The 16,644-nt window shown below is 42.4% G+C and overlaps 1 protein-coding gene across 1 annotated transcript in view; it reads right to left on the reverse strand.

Moving 5' to 3' along the window:
- Positions 1-353: 353 nt before the first annotated feature.
- Positions 354-16,644, reverse strand: part of LOC105475854 (uncharacterized) — a 32,698-nt gene continuing 16,407 nt past the window's right edge. The window contains exons 5-6 of the mRNA XM_071094137.1: positions 6,032-6,093; positions 354-5,270 (exon numbers count right to left, since the gene is read on the reverse strand). Coding sequence (XP_070950238.1) covers positions 5,072-5,270; positions 6,032-6,093 — 261 coding nt within the window. The 3' untranslated portion in view covers positions 354-5,071. The remainder of the gene's footprint in view (positions 5,271-6,031; positions 6,094-16,644) is intronic.

The following is a 16,644-nucleotide window of genomic DNA, read 5'->3' on the forward strand; positions in this document are numbered from 1 at the left end:
CAAATCCAAGAAGCCACTGCCAAGGCCAATGTCAAGTAGTCTTTTCCCTGTTTTCTCCTACAAGTTTTACAGTTTCAGATTTTAGTTTAAGTCCTTAAGCCATTTTGAGTGGATTTTTGTGTATAGTGTAAGGGACCAACTGTATTCTTTTGCATGTGCATATTCAAAGACAATTGTAGTTGCCACCACTGAAGGATATACTACTAGCATCAACTGGTTACAAGCCAGGGATGCTGCAGAATACACTACAATGCACAGAATTGAACCCTACCACTTAGAATTATTCAATCCCTAAAATAAATGAGTCCAAGGTTGACGAAACTGCTGTAAACGAGAGAAAAGTGCTAGAGACATTGGATCAAGGGAGGATTTTATTTTTTTCAGAGACAGGGTCTCACTCTGTTGCCCAGGCTGGAGTGCAGCGGCGCCATCATAGCTCACTGTAACCTCAAACTTCTGGGCTCAAGTGGTCCTCCCGCCTTGGCCTACAAAAGTGCTGGGATTACAGGCATGAGTCACTGTGCGTGGCCTCAGGATTTTTTTTTCTCTTAAGGGACACTTGAGCTTGTTTAAATGCTGCTGGATCGGGAAATGGGCCACTTTATATACTGTAAGAGAATGGGTAAATTGGTAGACTCTTTTGGAGGTTAATTTTGTAGAATTACAAACTTAACATATGTAATTCCATTATGAGTGAACTATTCTATTGAAATACTTGCATACGTACATTAAGATACTTGCTCAAGGCTGGGTGAGGTGGCTCACATCTGTAATCCCAGCACTCTGTGAGGTCGAGGTGGGCAGGTCACAAGGTCAAGAGATCAAGACCGTTCTGGTCAACATGGTGAAACCCTGTCTCTACTAAAAGTACAAAAAATTAGCCAGGTGTGGTGGCAGGTGCATGTAGTCCCAGCTACTTGGGAGGCTGAGGCAGAAGAATGGTGTGAACCGGAAGGCGGAGCTTGCAGTGAGCTCAGATCGTGCCACTGCACTCCAGCCTGGGCGACAGAGCAAGACTCCATCTCAAAAAAAAAAAAAAAAAAAAAAAACCCAAAGATATTTACTAAAATATTTTTATTTTCAGTCTTCTTTGTAGGAATGAGAAATGGGAAACAATTGCATTCTGATAAATAGACTAATGGTTAAACGAATCATGGCATATTCAAACCAAGGAATTTCGTAGCCATTTGAAGCTTGTAGTGAGCAGTAAGATTGCCAACATATGGTGAGTGAAATGAAGTCACAGAACAGTATTACTAGTGTTTATCAGTTATGTAAAGCTAACCAAAAACCCCACGTTTACATGTGTGTCTGCTAATACATTTTCATCAGGATCTGGAGCACTGTATCAAAGCATCATAAGTAGACTCCCTTTTCACTTTTTATTCCCCAATGGCTCAGAATTGTGAACTCTTTATGGGCATGTATTTTATAATTTTAAAATAATTGGGGTTTTTTTGGCAGGGTTTGGGGAAGCAGGGTCTTGCTCTGTTGCCCAGGCTGGAGTGCAGTGGCATTAATTTCTACTCACTGCAACCTCCGCCTCCCAGGTTCAAGTGATTCTCTTGCCTCAGCCTCCCAAGTAGCTGGGATTACAGGTGTGTCACCATGCCCCGCTACTTTTGTATTTTTGGTAAAGATGGGGTTTCACCATGTTGGCCAGGCTGGTCTTGAACTCTTGACCTCAAGTGATCCACCCACCTTGACCTCCCAAAGTGTTGACATTACAGGCACGAGTGACCGTGCCCGGCCTAAAACAATTTTTAAACACTGGGGCAACCTCACAATAGAAAGGAAGAGTTTAAAGATGTGAATGACATGGGATAGAGGAGGAGGAAGCTCCCTGAGGATTAGATGATGGTGACAGCAATAGCATCAGGAGCAGGTAACACTCCGGCTGAGTGTTGAGATGTGCCACACCCTGCTCTAAATGCTTTACGCATATCAAGTCCCCTCATTCTTACTAGAAGTCTGGGAGGTAGATATGATTAGTCAAGGACTTGGAGGCACAGAGAGGTGGAGCAACTCCACAGCTAGCAAAGCTGGGATTCAAAGCCAGGCTGTCTGGATGCAGGGCCAGTGCTCCAGTCACTGCCCCCTACTGCTGGCTGATGGTGGGGTCCAGAGCACAGGTGATGGACTGGCCTGTGAGGAGGAGAGAAAGCTCATTAAACTTCTGGATCAGTTTGTTGCTGCATTAACACTTTCTCCAAACGTAAAAGCTCAAAACCACCACCATTGATTACCTCATGGTGGTGTAGGTCAGAAGCCTGAGCAGGCTCAACTGGGCTCTCGACCTTGCATCTCACAAGCCCCAACCCAAGGTGTCGGCAGAGGTGGGCTTCCATCTGGAGGCTCTGGGGAAGAATATGCATCCAGAATCATTGAGGGTGGCAGAATTCAGATCTTTTCAGCTGTAGGACTGACAGCTCCATTTCCTTGCTGGCTGTGAGTCAGGAATCTTTGATGAGAGTTTGCTGCATCCCTCACCATGTGGCCCCTTCAACTCTAAAACCAGTAATGATGTGTGGAATCTTTCACAGGCTTGGATTCTCTGACCTTCTCTTTGGTTATCAGCCAGGGACAACTCGAGTTCCAAAGGGTTCTCATGATTTGATTAGGAACACCCAGATGGTCCCCCTTTCCTTGTACTGGTAACATAATCTAGTCACAGGAGTAAAGTGCATCCTATTAACAGTCCTGAAGATTAGTGGGAGAAATCATGATGCCATTTTAGCCTGGGTAATTTAAAAAGAAAAGACACTTGCTTGGCTCAAGGTTCTGCAAACAGTACAAGAAGTGTGGTGCTGGAATATTTTTCTGGTGAGGCCTCAAGAAGTTTACAGTCACGGTGGAAGGCAATGAGGAAGCCAGCATATCACATGGTAACAGTGACAGCCAGAGCAAAAGAGGGAGGGAGGGGTGCCACTCACACTTAAGCAACTAGATCTGGTGTGAACTGACTCATCACCAAGGGGATGGCACTAACCCATTCATGAGGGATCCACCCCCATGATCCAGACACCTCTCACCAGGCCTTATCTCCAACACTGGGGATTACATTTCGTCAAGAGATTTGGAGGGGACAAACATCCAAACCATATTAGTAAGATGTCTGACATTCATTATATGACGCCTTAGTGAAGGGAGGTTTGAGGGCTTATTTTGTCTCCCTGGATAGAAATGGAAAATGTATACCTGAAAGAGATGTCTGAAAAAGAAAGTTTAAGTGGGTGACAAGCACACTTTTGGTTTGCTAGTGAGCTTTTTGAGCTCAGTTCTCATTTGAGTTTGGAGATGGATTTGTAGGGGCTCTGGGATTTCTCCTCTGTAGTCTGTCTATAGGAGCAAAGCAGAAGATTTTGATTGACGCTTCTTTGAGGAAAGCTTGGACAAAAGCATCACAGATCAGGGGAGATGACAGGCCAAAGTGATGTTCCTTGGAATCTAGGCTAGAAACAGAGGAGAAAACAACAGAGTGAGGGGAAAGGGACAATTCCCTTGCAAGGGCTGCAGGGATGGATGGCTGGATTCCAGTTAAAGCAGGAAGTGGAAGAAGGCTTCAGTAAGAGGGTAGAGATCTAGAGCACAGGTTCTCCAAGTGGGGTCCCCAAATCCACAGTATCAGCATCACTTGTTAGCAAGGCAGATTCCCAGGTTCACCTCAGACCTAGGGGATGGAAAATTCTGGAAGTTTGTGAGTCGAGCACAGGAATCTGCATCGTAAGCACGCTACTGATTTGGATGTCTTGGAGGTTTGAGAATCATTGATGCCGCATCTTTCGTGTTGTGTAAGAATGCTTTTATCATGAATGGGATTGCGGAGGGACAGTAGCCAATTCCTGGAAGAAGAGGACCGGCTGTACCTGGGTGGGAAATGCTGAGCATATGGCAGAGGACAGATGGCCTGTGTTCTGCGTGCTGAGCAATGATGACAAGGATAAGTGTAAGGCAAGGCTGAATCCACTGGCCTTACAGTTTTCAGAAATAATAAGTCCTGGCCATTCCAATCTCAACCGATTGTTTTCCTGAGGTGGTATTCCAAGGCCATGAACAGGAGCATTGACTGATGAGACTTGAAGAAGGGTCAGTCTGGGCCTGGCTTGGCTGTTCCTTAAAGAGGTGCAATCTTAAAAAGGTGCAATCTCCATGAAAAGTGGCAGAAAATAGCAGTTTCTGGGACCCTGACTGAGTGCCTAAAGCAGCAAGAGTCCAGTGTTGGCCACAGAGGAACACACTTGCCTATGAGCAAGATCCAGCTTCACTTTGGCTCAGCAAAGGACAGACTTCCTCTCCTCCAGCTGCAGACACACCCTGGCCTCCTGAGATGCCTCTACTGTGGCCTAGTCTCAGCTACAAGAGCACAGATGGGCTGTGGTCAGGCAACAGGAAGAGGAAGAAAGGGAGGGATGGATTTTGGGATGTGGATACCTGACCCAGTATAGAAATCCCCCTGTATTCCTAAACCTTTTCTGAGTCACTCTGTGAAAATCACAGGACTCTGGCAGTAGAAAGCAAGTTAAGTAGAATGCTAGCCAGACAAGATTTTTTATTGTTATTTTAAGAACTCCCTAGCCCCCAAATCAATAAATCATGTCAGATGAATATAAATGTGCACTTTTAGCCAAGCAGTGGCTCTCACCTGTTATCCCAATGCTTTGGGAGGCCAAGGTGGAAGGATCACATGAGGCCAGGTGTTCAATTCCACACTGTGGAGGGCACAAGCTGTGGGAGGGCCTGGAAGAAACGCCTCAAAGATTCTCCCAGTCCTGTCACCCTGCGGGAGACATTTCAAAGGAATCGTAAACTCATGTGACCAGCAGGGAGGACAACACCGAAGAAACTGTCCTACCTAAAATCAGCCGCTGTCCAGAGCTAGCACCTGGAAGGAGACACTCCCTCTCCTGGAGTCACATATTCACTGGAAGGCGGGTGGGAGCTCACTGCTGTGACCCACGTATCCTCCTCTCTGTGTCTCTATCCTGCTACTTTCTCTGACTGCATCTTCCTCTGTTCCTTGGCCACAGTGTTTGATTCTTGAGAAGAGAACGTTGAACAAGTCACATCCTTGTCACTCTGAGTCGGAACTCTCATTTGACTTGGAAGATTTGTGCTTCCGTTTTTTCTTCTTTTTCTTTTCTTTCTTCCTTTTCTTATGCTTTTCTTTCCTCTTCTTTTTCTTGTGTTTCTCTTTATCTTCAGAGGAACTGGAGCTGCTCCCATCTTCATCTGAGGTAGAATCCTCCAGTAACTGTTTTAACTGCCGTATCCTAAACATTCAAAATTGATCAAACAGTGAGTTTTTGCTTTAATTGAAAAGTTTCTTAAGTATGTCATTCAAAAGCAGTATAGAAGGAACATGAATAGCCACATCACAAAGACAGTGATTATTTTTATTTTTACCTGTTTTCTCCATTCTTCTCTACCTGAATGCTTATTTTTATGTGACTGTAACCGGTGTACAAGCCATTTTTATATTCTTTTCCTTGTCCTAGTCATTTCTGTAGGTTTCCACAGTACTTAGAATTACAATTTCTAACAGACACACACTTTACTAAACCATTCCCCCAACTGCTCAGTTTCCTAATAGATAATCTACATCCTCAACAATCATAATTTAATGTAACCAGTTTGAGAAAACAAACTCTCCCAATTTTTCACTCTCTAATCTTGTCTAGGTGTAATTTTTAACAAAAGCTCAGATCCTTAAAGATGCTGGAGGAGATAAACTGAATTACATGAAAGTACCAATTGTACCATGCCAGTAGACAGCACAACAGGGGTTGCTAATATCAACCGCAGTGGTCAGAGAGCTGGACCAAGCCTACAGCTTTAAGCCAACCCAAGTAGGAAGAGGCTGGCCTGCTCATTCCCCAACACTGGTCTTGTCAGCCATGACTCCTACCCAATAAACATTTCACAAATGAAGTACCATGTTTACTATATCACTCTCCTAGTACTAGAATGTTTTTTTTCCAACTTTGTAGAATTTAAAACTTCTAAGTAGATATCATCAACAGGACAATCTCACCTTACATCCTTTTCATATTGTTTATTGTCTTGTATGATGTCATACATGAAATCCTCATGTGCCTTTAGGGACAGAGAAGGTTAAGGTTTGGTTAGGCTTCATGGACCACAAGTTAAATAAAATGAAACCCCTATGTTACAGAAAACAGTTTTTTTTTCCTTTTTTTACTGTTTGATGCAGTCGTATGCTCAACATCTTTCAATCCTTTTAAGGGTCGCATTATTGATAACTCACTAAGGCTATAAAAAGGATTTACTAATGAGAAAATACACGAAATAATATTCTTCATGAGGTAATAACTGCATAAACTGGAAGAGTCACACTATAAAACAGTATTCAAGTTTAGAAATACTGAGGTAATTCTCTTTGTTCTATTGGGTTAGATGACCAAAAGTTAGTATTAAGCAAAACAAAGGAGTTGCTCAATGATACATAGGAATGATCATTTATAAGTACTCAAAAATACATGTTACAGGTCGGGCACAGTGGCTCACACCTGTAATCCAAGCACTTTGGGAGACTGGGAGGTGGATCACGAGGTCAGGAGATCGAGACACTATCCTGGCTAACACAGTGAAACACTGTCTCTACTAAAAATACAAAAATAATATTAGCCGGGCGTGGTGCCCGGCAACTGTAGTCCTAGCTACTCAGGAGACTGAGGCAGGAGAATGGTGTGAACCCGGGAGGCAGATGTTTCAGTGAGCCAAGATCGCGCCTCTGAACTCCAGCCTGGGCGACAGAGGAAGACTCCGTCTCAAAAAAAAAAAACATATCCCAAAGAAGTCTGGAAATAAACACATCAAGCTATTTGCTGCAAAGCCACTCTCAGGAGGAAGTCAAGATTGGACTTGGTGGTAAAAGCCTTACTATGAGGTCTTCATTTTGCTTAATAAGGCAAATAAACTGTATTCTTATATTCTATAATTGAAAAATGACTTAAAATTCACAATTATGGGTGGGGATCAGTGGCTCATGCCTGTAATCCCAGCACTTTGGGAGACCGAGGCGGGTGGATCACGAGGTCAGCGGTTCGAGACCAGCCTGACCAACATGGTGAAACCCCATCTCTACTAAAAATACAAAAATTAGCTGGGTGTGGTGGCAGGCACCTGTAATCCCAGCTACTTGGGAGGCTGAGGCAGGAGAATTGCTTGAAACCGAAAGGCAGAGGTTGCAGTGAGCCAAGATCACACCACTGCACTCTAGCCTAGGCAGCAAGAGCAAAACCCTGTTTCAAAAAATAAAATTAGGCCGGGCGTGGTGGCTCAAGCCTGTAATCCCAGCACTTTGGGAGGCCAAGACGGGCGGATCACGAGGTCAGGAGATCGAGACCATCCTGGCGAACACGGTGAAACCCTGTCTCTACTAAAAAATACACAAAAAAAAATTAGCCGGGTGAGGTGGTAGGCGCCTGTAGTCCCAGCTACTCAGGAGGCTGAGGCAGGAGAATGGCGTAAACCCGGGAGGCGGAGCTTGCAGTGAGCTGAGATCCGGCCACTGCACTCCAGCCTGGGCGACAGAGCGAGACTCTGTCTCAAAAAAAAAAAAAAATTAAAAAAAAAATTCACAATTATGAACATTATGCTTATAGAGTTGTATAAATTGATGTTCTGTTACATCCTTAGGGTAAATTCTTAGAAGTTGAATTTCTGAGTCAAAAAGAACTATGCTAAATTTTTTAGATTTATCAACAAGCTTTGTTTTATACTATCTGTAAAAACTGACATTTCACCTAAAAGTGTTTGATCTAGAATAATTATTTTTCAGATTAAGACAAAAACACAAAACTTTAAATGCCTTAAAATGTTAAAAGAACGTCTCTTGACTTCAGTTTCATATATAGCTGGCCCTTGTATCCTGAAGAGTTACACGTCCAGATTCAACCAAGGATCGAAAATATTTGGAAAAAAAAAAAAAAGGACGGATTTGTCTGTACTGCACATGTTCAGACTCTTTTTTCTTGTCATTATTCCTTAAGCAATACAGTGTAACAACAATTTACTCAGTATTATAGGTACTCTAGAGATGATTAAAGTATACAGGAATGTGTGCACAGCTTATATGCTATTTTATTTATTTTATTTGACAAAATCTCACTCTGACACCCAGGCTGGAGTACAGTGGCATGATCTTGGCTCACTGCAACCTCTGCCTCCCATGTTCAAGTGATTCTCGTGCCTCAGCCTCCCAAGTAGCTGGGATGGCAGGCATGTGCTACCATGCCTGGCTGATTTTTGTATTTTTATTTTTTTGAGACAGAGTCATACTCTGTCGCCTAGGCTGCAGTGCAGCGGTGTGATCTCAGCTCACTGCAACCTCCACCTCCTAGATTCAAGCGATTCTCCTGCCTCAGTCATCCAAGTAGCTGGGATTACAGGTGCCCACCACCCCACCCAGCTAATTTTGGTATTTTCAGTAGAGACAGGGTTTCACTGTGTTGGCTAGGCTGTCTTGAACTCCTGACCTCAGGTGATCTGCCCACCTCAGACTCCCAAAGTGCTAACATTACAGGCGTGAGCCACTGTGCCCAGCCTAATTTTGTATATTTAGTAGAGCTGGGGTTTCACCATGTTGGTCAGGCTAGTCTCAAACTCCTGACCTCAGGTGATCCACCTGCCTAGGCCTCCCAAACTGCTGGAATTACAGGCGTGAGCCACTGCACCCAGCCTATACCATTTTATTTGAGGGACTTTGAGCACCTGCGGATTTTGGTATCCCAGGGGATACTGGGATCCAATTCCCCATGGATACCAAGGGACAACTGTATGCTGATCACTCCAGTAGAGCCACAAGGCAGCATATTTCACTTGGCAGAAGTGGTTACTGAACAGTGAATTAACACCTCTGGGAGGTGACTCTATGTTAAAGTGGAGAATGATTGATAGATCATGCTAATGATAGATCTGTCTGTCATTTAAGAGGAAATATACACAATTCTAGCTTGTAATAGACAGACATCTACTCTTTAAAGGCTGAGAAACTAGGCCGGGTGCAGAGGCTCACGCCTGTAATCCCAGCACTTTGGGAGGCCAAGGCGGTGGATCACGGGGTCAGGAGATCGAGACCATGGTGAAACCCCGCCTCTACTAAAAATACAAAAAATTAGCCAGGCGCGGTGGTGGGTGCCTGTAGTCCCAGCTACACGGGAGGCTGAGGCAGGAGAATGGCGTGAACCTAGGAGGCGGAGCTTGCAGTGAGCCGAGATCGCGCCACTGCACTCCAGCCGCCTGGGTGACAGAGCGAGACTCCATCTCAAAAAAAAAAAAAAAAAGTCTGGGAAACTAAAACTCTGATTTTAGTTATGAGACATGACTTTTTATATAATAAATGTTAAAAAGGGGAGTTGAATAGGGAACAAAGTCTTCTTCAGAAAAAGAATCACTGACCCAATGTATAAACAAAGAACACTTTTATAAATGTTAGTTTTTTCTTGAAGAGCTAAATTTGTCTCACAAATGGTTAACAGCAGATATCTTGGCCAAAAGGCTTCTGGGAATGTACTTTATGTGAACATTCAGTTCGCTGGTGACTATCGGATTAATTAAGATTCACCATCTCTGATTAAGGTAAAATGACATTGTATGGTTTTACTTACTACTCTGAACTGTTCTAACTTTTGGTTGTCTTTGATAAAGAAAGGACATTCTTTGTAGCCTGTTTGGTGACCATACCGTTTGCAATGTCAACCTAAAAGCCAAGCAAAGGGGAAATATTTCTGCAAGATAAGAGTGTTTCACCTAAGTGAGATAAAGAATCAGTAGATTATTAAAGTTTTTATTCATTAAACTCCAATTCTAAAAGAAAATGCAATCATGGATGAACCATGTAAGGTCCCAGAAAAGACAGGTAAACTAATTGCTTATAGTTTTTTGAGACAGGTAAACTAATTGCTTATAGATTATATTAAACTTTTTATTCATTAAACTCCAATTCTAAAAGAAAATGCAATCATGGATGAACCATGTAAGGTCCCAGAAAAGACAGGTAAACTAATTGCTTACCCAAGCATCCTTTAATCTTGTTGCTTTAGGAATTAATTTTCCAACACCAAGAAATTATGAAGCAATCCAATGAAAAGTACTGCAAAAGGTAAATTTTTTTTCAGTGTGTCTCACTGTATTTTTCAAAGTATATATCTTCTATTAATCAAGTGGCTCTGAATCTCATTTATAAATTTAGTCACTAGACTGACCAACATGTAGAAACCCTGTCTCTACTAAAAATACAAAATTAGCCAGGCATAGTGGTCCATGCCTGTAATCCCAGCTACTTGGGAAGGCTAAGGCAGCTTCTTTCTCAGGTTGAGTCGACCTCTGTTCACATCCCTAACTTTCAAGTAAACAAAATCACAAGTTCTCTTAAAATGTTAATGTCATCAGAACCCTACTGCAACTTTACTTGCAGAAGAGGGAAACTGTCCTATTTAAAGAGGTTAACTATTAGAAGCAACAGAAGGTCCTGATGAGGAACTGGAAGGATAGTAACAAGAGAATGTATATACATGCTCCAAGGCAACAAATTCCAGTCTTTATGGAATTTCAATGAGTGGACCTGGCATCAGGCATTGACATCTGAGAAAAAGGAAGTGGTGAGCAAAGCAAGAATGGATGAGATCCTTGTTACTTCTCTCACCTGTTCATATTCTCTCAGCACCAACTGGATGTGGTATAAATCAGGACATCGTATGGGAATGGTGAATGAGACCCTGTGTTTGAGTATTCAGCAATTCTAAGCAAGTTGGTCAGGAAGCATGAAGAGGGATTTAAGTAAGTTCAGCCAAGTTTTGCTCTATGCTGGCAACTACAGAACACACGCAGTGACAGGGCAAGAAAAGTTTTCCCCTTTTTATTTTTATTTGAGGATTGAATGCAGGAAACCACTGAAAAAAAATAAAGTTTGTGGATTTTCTTTTCTTTTTTTTAATTTTTTTGAGACAGAGTCTTGCTCTGTTGCCCAGGCTGGAGTGTAGTGGCGCGATCTCGGCTCACTGCAACCTCCGCCTCCTGGGTTCAAGCAATTCTCCTGCCTCAGCCTCCTGAGTAGCTGGGATTATAGATGCATGCCACCACACCCGGCTAATTTTTTATATTTTTGGTAGAGACAGGGTTTCGTCGTGTTAGCCAGGCTGGTCTCGAACTCCTGACTTTGTGATCAGTCTGCCTCAGGCTTCCAAAGTGCTGGGATTACAGGTGTGAGCCACCGGGCCAGGCCTAAGTTTGTGGATTTCTATTGATAGCCTGTGAGCTATCCCTATCCTTATCTCCCTCACCATTTAAAGTTTGGGGAAGAAGGACTACGCTCTTTCAAACTAATATCTGCCTTTATGGCAAAGCTGAAAGGATGTGAAATGCCATGGAACAAGGATTGATGTATAGATATCCAGAAGATACCATTTCCGCTCAAAATCCTTTTATTATGGAAAGATGATCCCAGCTATTCAAAGCGTGGTCCGTGGACCAGCAAATTCAACAATATGAGGAAGGTTGTTAGAAAAGCAGGGTATAGGACCCAACCCAGAAATATTGAATATTCAGTATTCAGTATTTTGGATATTCAAATACTGGATATTCAGTATTTCTGGGTTGGGCCTGATACAGACACATAACCTGAATTTTAAAATATTTACTGCTTATTTGTAGAAATATCAAAGTGGGAGAACCACTTTTCTAATTAACACTAAAATTGGTAAAATCAAAAATGTGTGCATAGGTTTGTAATTACCTTAACAGTAATTACATTATATGCAAATGGATTAAACACTTCAGTCAAAAGGCAGAGATTTATAGAATGGATAAAAATGTTATCCACCAGGTGCCATGGCTCATGCCTGTAATCCTAACACTTTGGGAGGTCAAGGCAGGAGGACTGCTTGAGCCCAGGAGTTTGTGAATAGCCTGGGCAACAAGGTGAGACCCCGTCTCTACAAAAAATTTTTAAAAATTAGCCAGGCATGGTGGCTGGCCCCTGTGGTTCCAGCTACTCAGAAGGCTGAGGTGGGAGGATTGCTTGAGCCTAGGTGGTCTAGGCTGCAGTGCGCTGTGATTGTGCCACTGCACTCCACCCTGGGCAGCAGAGAGGCCCTGTCTCAAAAAAAAAAAAAAAAAAAAAAAGGAAAAATGCTATCCAAGCGCGGGATATAAGTGACACACTGTAGATTTAAAGACACAATTAGGTTGGCAGTAAAAGGATGGAACGGGAATATATGCTGCAGTTACCCAAAGGGAACTAAAGCTGCTCCAATAATTTCAGACAAAATACACCATAAGACAAAAACTGTTCAGAGAGACAAAGAAGGACATTTTGTATTGATAAAAGGGTCAATCTATCAAGAAGATACAACATTTATAAGTATGTATGTAACCTAGCAAAAGAGGGCCAGATAGTTGAGACACAAACTGACAGAATTGAAGGGGAAAATAGAACAATGTAACAATAGGCCGGGCACGGTGGCTCACACCTGTAATCCCAGGACTTTGGGAGGATAAGACCCAGGGATCACGACTTCAGGAGATGGAGACCATCCTGGCTAACACGATGAAACCCTGTCTCTATTAAAAGTACACACAAAAAATTAGCCGGACGTGGTGGCGGGTGCCTGTAGTCCCAGCTACTCGGAGGCTGAGGCAGGAGAATGGTGTGAACCTGGGAAGCAGAGCTTGCAGTGAGTGGAGATCACACCACTGCACTCTATCCTGGGCAACAGAGCAAGACGCCATCTCAAAAAAAAAAAAAAAAAAAAGAACAATGTAACAATAATACAGATTTCAATACTTTCCATTCAATAATGGATACAACTAGAGAGAAGATCAGCAATGAATTACAAGACTTAAGCAACAATATAAATCAACTGAACCTAACAGATATTTATGAAACACTCTACCACCCAACAATAGAGTAAACACTTTTTGAAGTCAACATGGAACATTATCCAGAGACCCTATATTAGGCCATAAAACAAGAATTAATATAATTAAAAGGATTTAAACCATGCAGAGTATATTCTCCAACTAGGATGGACTCAAATTACAAAGCAACAATATAAGGAAATTTGAAGAATCCAATATGTAGAGACTGAATAACACACGTGTAACCAATCCACGAGTCAAAGGGGATGTTAGAAAATTAAAACACAACAGGCTGGCGTGGTGGCTCACGCCTGTAATCCCAGCACTTTGGAAGGCTGAGGCGGGCGGACCACCTGAGGTTGGGAGTTCAAGACCAGACTGACCAACATGTAGAAACCCTGTCTCTACTAAAAATACAAAATTAGCCAGGCATAGTGGTCCATGCCTGTAATCCCAGCTACTTGGGAAGGCTGAGGCAGGAGAATCACTTGAACCTGGGAGGCGGAGCTTGCGGTGAGCCGAGATCGTGCCATTGTACTCCAGCCTGGGCAACTAGAGCAAAACTCCATCTCAAACAAACAAACAAACAAACAAGCAAAGAAAACACAACATATCAAAATTTACACAATGCCGATAAAGTAGTGGTTAAAAGAAAATTTATAGCTTCTAATTCTTATAATAGAAGAAAGGTCTCAATCAATAATCTAGGTCTTTATCATAAAAATCAGGAAAAAGAGTAACCCAGACCAAAGATAAGCAGAATAAGGAAATAATAAATGATGCCATTGCTGGACCTCAAAAACACGCTAAATGAAAAGAGTCAGATCACTTATATATGTCCAGAAAAGCCAAATTCACTAAGAGAGTAGATTAATTGTTGCCTAGGCTATCAATGGGTATGAACTGGAAATGGGTTGAGAGATCTTAAGGTGAGGGGTAGGGATGAAAATGTTCTAACACTTATTTATGATGATGGTTGCACACACTTGGTAGTTACTAAATGTCACTGCATTACACATTTATTTAAGGGTGATTTTGAGGGCATCCAAAATCACAAAAAAACATTTTTTAAGAAGCCATAAACACAGAAGGACTGGGAAACCATAAAACAGTCACATACAAAAAAATGTGGGATGTTATAATGCGGATAGATGAATAATAAAAGAAAAGCAGATCCCAGAAAACTAAAGTTTAAGGCAGCAGAGGGTAGAATCTGAGAACTGATTCAGTTTCTACTTGCAGAACCTCCAAAGCTCAGCAATTGGCAGCACCAGATACCTCTGGAGGTGAAGGGGCAGTTAAAATAAGGAGGATTGGTTAAATGTCCATAGGCAGTTCTCCTTGGTCTGGGCAGAAGTTTGTTTAGTATGTGGAAAAGGTATAACAAAGGGTCTCTGGCCACGGAGACGTCAGGTGGATCTCAAGGAAGTTGTGGCAACAGACACAGAGGATCATACGAATGAATGGAAAACCAATGACAGATTTCCCAGACTCCCTCCACTCAGCTCCCAGAACACTCACAGAATGGCTTTCCCTTCCATGTGTGAACCTTCTCTGGGAAAATACAAGCCACTCAAAGAAGAAAAACCAATAGATAACTGAACTCAGATGTTCCCCAACCAATTACCTAGAAAATCACCCTGCAATGGGGGATCAACAAGCCCTACTCAGGCACTTAGGGCTACCAATCAACTTTTTATCTCTCACTAAAAAACAAGAATACTGTGGCAGCCACTCTCTAAAATGACCCTAATTAATAATTGTTGATCCCTAAAAAGAACACCCTTGTGTAGTCCCTGCTACCCTGAACAGGGCTAACTGCTGTAAGGATAGTACCTATCTGAAGAACAGAACTGCAGACACAGAGGTGAGGAAAGAATTTTTAAAATTTGTAAAATTGAGACCTACATTCCAGATTGAAAGGGCTCACCATTGTGAAATTTTAGAACACCAGGAATGAGAAGATGCTATAAACTTCCAGAGAAGAAAAATAAAAAACAAAGCAGTAATAAAGGCCTTATGAAAAGATCAAAAATTGGAATTACTTTGGACGTCCCAATAGCTGTTCTAGAAAATCAAGAAAATGAAGCAATGCCTTCAAAATCTAAAGGAAGCTAACTTTTAACCTAGAATTTGATATCCTGGCAAATTAAAAAACATAAAATGAAAATTCCAGGGGCTGGACATGGTGGCTCATGCCTGTAATCCCAGCACTTTGGGAGGCTGAGGTGGGTGGATTGCTTGAGCCTAGGAGTTTGAGACCAGCCTGGGCAACATGGTGAAACCCCGTTTCTACAACAAATACAAAAATTAGCTGGGTGTGGTGGCGCACACTGGTAGTCCCAGCTACTTGGGAGGCTGAGACAGGAGAATCGCTTGAACCTGGGAGGCGGAGGATGAAGGGAGCCGAGATCGCGCCATTGCACTCCAGCCTGGGCGACAACAGTGAAACTCCATCTCAAAAAAAAAAAAAAAAAAAATTAGCCAGGCGTGGTGGTGCATGCCTGTAGTACTAGCTACTTGGGAGGATGAGAAATGGGATGATCACTTGAGTCTAGGAGGTCGAGGCTGCAGTGAACCAAGATGGTACCACAGCACTCCAGGCTGGGCAACAGAGCAAGACCCTGTCTCAAAAAAAAAAAAAAAAATCTACCTCCTATAAACCCATTTGGAAGGAAATTGCCCTAGGATTCATTACACCATAAGAACAGAATATAGTAACAAAGAACATTCCAGATACAGGAAAATGGGTGATCCAACACAAGAGAGAGGCTAAAGGAACCTGCAGAATGATGGTGTCTTATTCAACCTGGGCTGACATAATAACAATGCTGTGTGCCGGGTGGCCTAAACAACAGAAATTGATTTTCTCAGCTCTGGAGGGTTGGAATCTGAGTTCCACGTCCCAGCAAGGTAGGTCTGTGGTGAGAGCTTTCTTCCTAACTTGAGACGGCAGCCCTCTTACTTTTTCTTCACATGGCACAAGGGGGTGGGGGTAGGATAGGACAGAGTGACAGCGAGAGCGAGAATGCGTATATGAGCCTGGGCCTGCCCGAGAGAGAGTGATCTCTAGTACTTCTTCTTTGAAAGGTATCATGTCATGAGGGCCCTAACCTCATGATCTCATTTAACCTTAATTAATTCACAAGGCCCCATCTCCAAATGTCATCACATTTGAGATGAGGCTTCATCATTCAAATTATGGGGAGAACCTAAACATTCAGTCCATCATATATTGGTCAAGGGAGATGCCTGGATGATAAGCATGGAAGTAGCCACCTTCAGTAAGATGAAATTGACAGAACATCTCAAGTATATGCATTGAAGGTCTTAAGTTTGAAGCTTGGAAAAATGTTGAGGTTGAATTAGAGATCAGTACATGAAAGGAAAAACAATAATAATAATAACAAAAGCTGAAAAACAATAAATACAGGACACATTTTGAGTGGACACATTTCGCAAGATACAGCTCACCTCTGGTCATAATCATAGTAAATACCAAAGACTTATGTTACTAAGTTTATGATACAATAATTACTGGGAAAATGAGATATAGAAGGGTACACATGTGTGGTGAGAGCAGGAGATAGAATTACATAGTCATCTTCCACTGGACAGAGGCAACAGAAAATGGCCAAACCTGAAAAATCATGGAGCAACAATGCAACTATGAGGTTAAGATGTGGAGATAAACATCAAAACAACCAACTTAAAAAGCTCAACTATTTGGAAGAGTGATTTTTTTTTTCCTTCAAGACGGAGTCT

Source organism: Macaca nemestrina, chromosome 4 (genome assembly GCF_043159975.1).
Source record: "Macaca nemestrina isolate mMacNem1 chromosome 4, mMacNem.hap1, whole genome shotgun sequence".
Taxonomy (NCBI): Eukaryota; Metazoa; Chordata; class Mammalia; order Primates; family Cercopithecidae; genus Macaca; species Macaca nemestrina.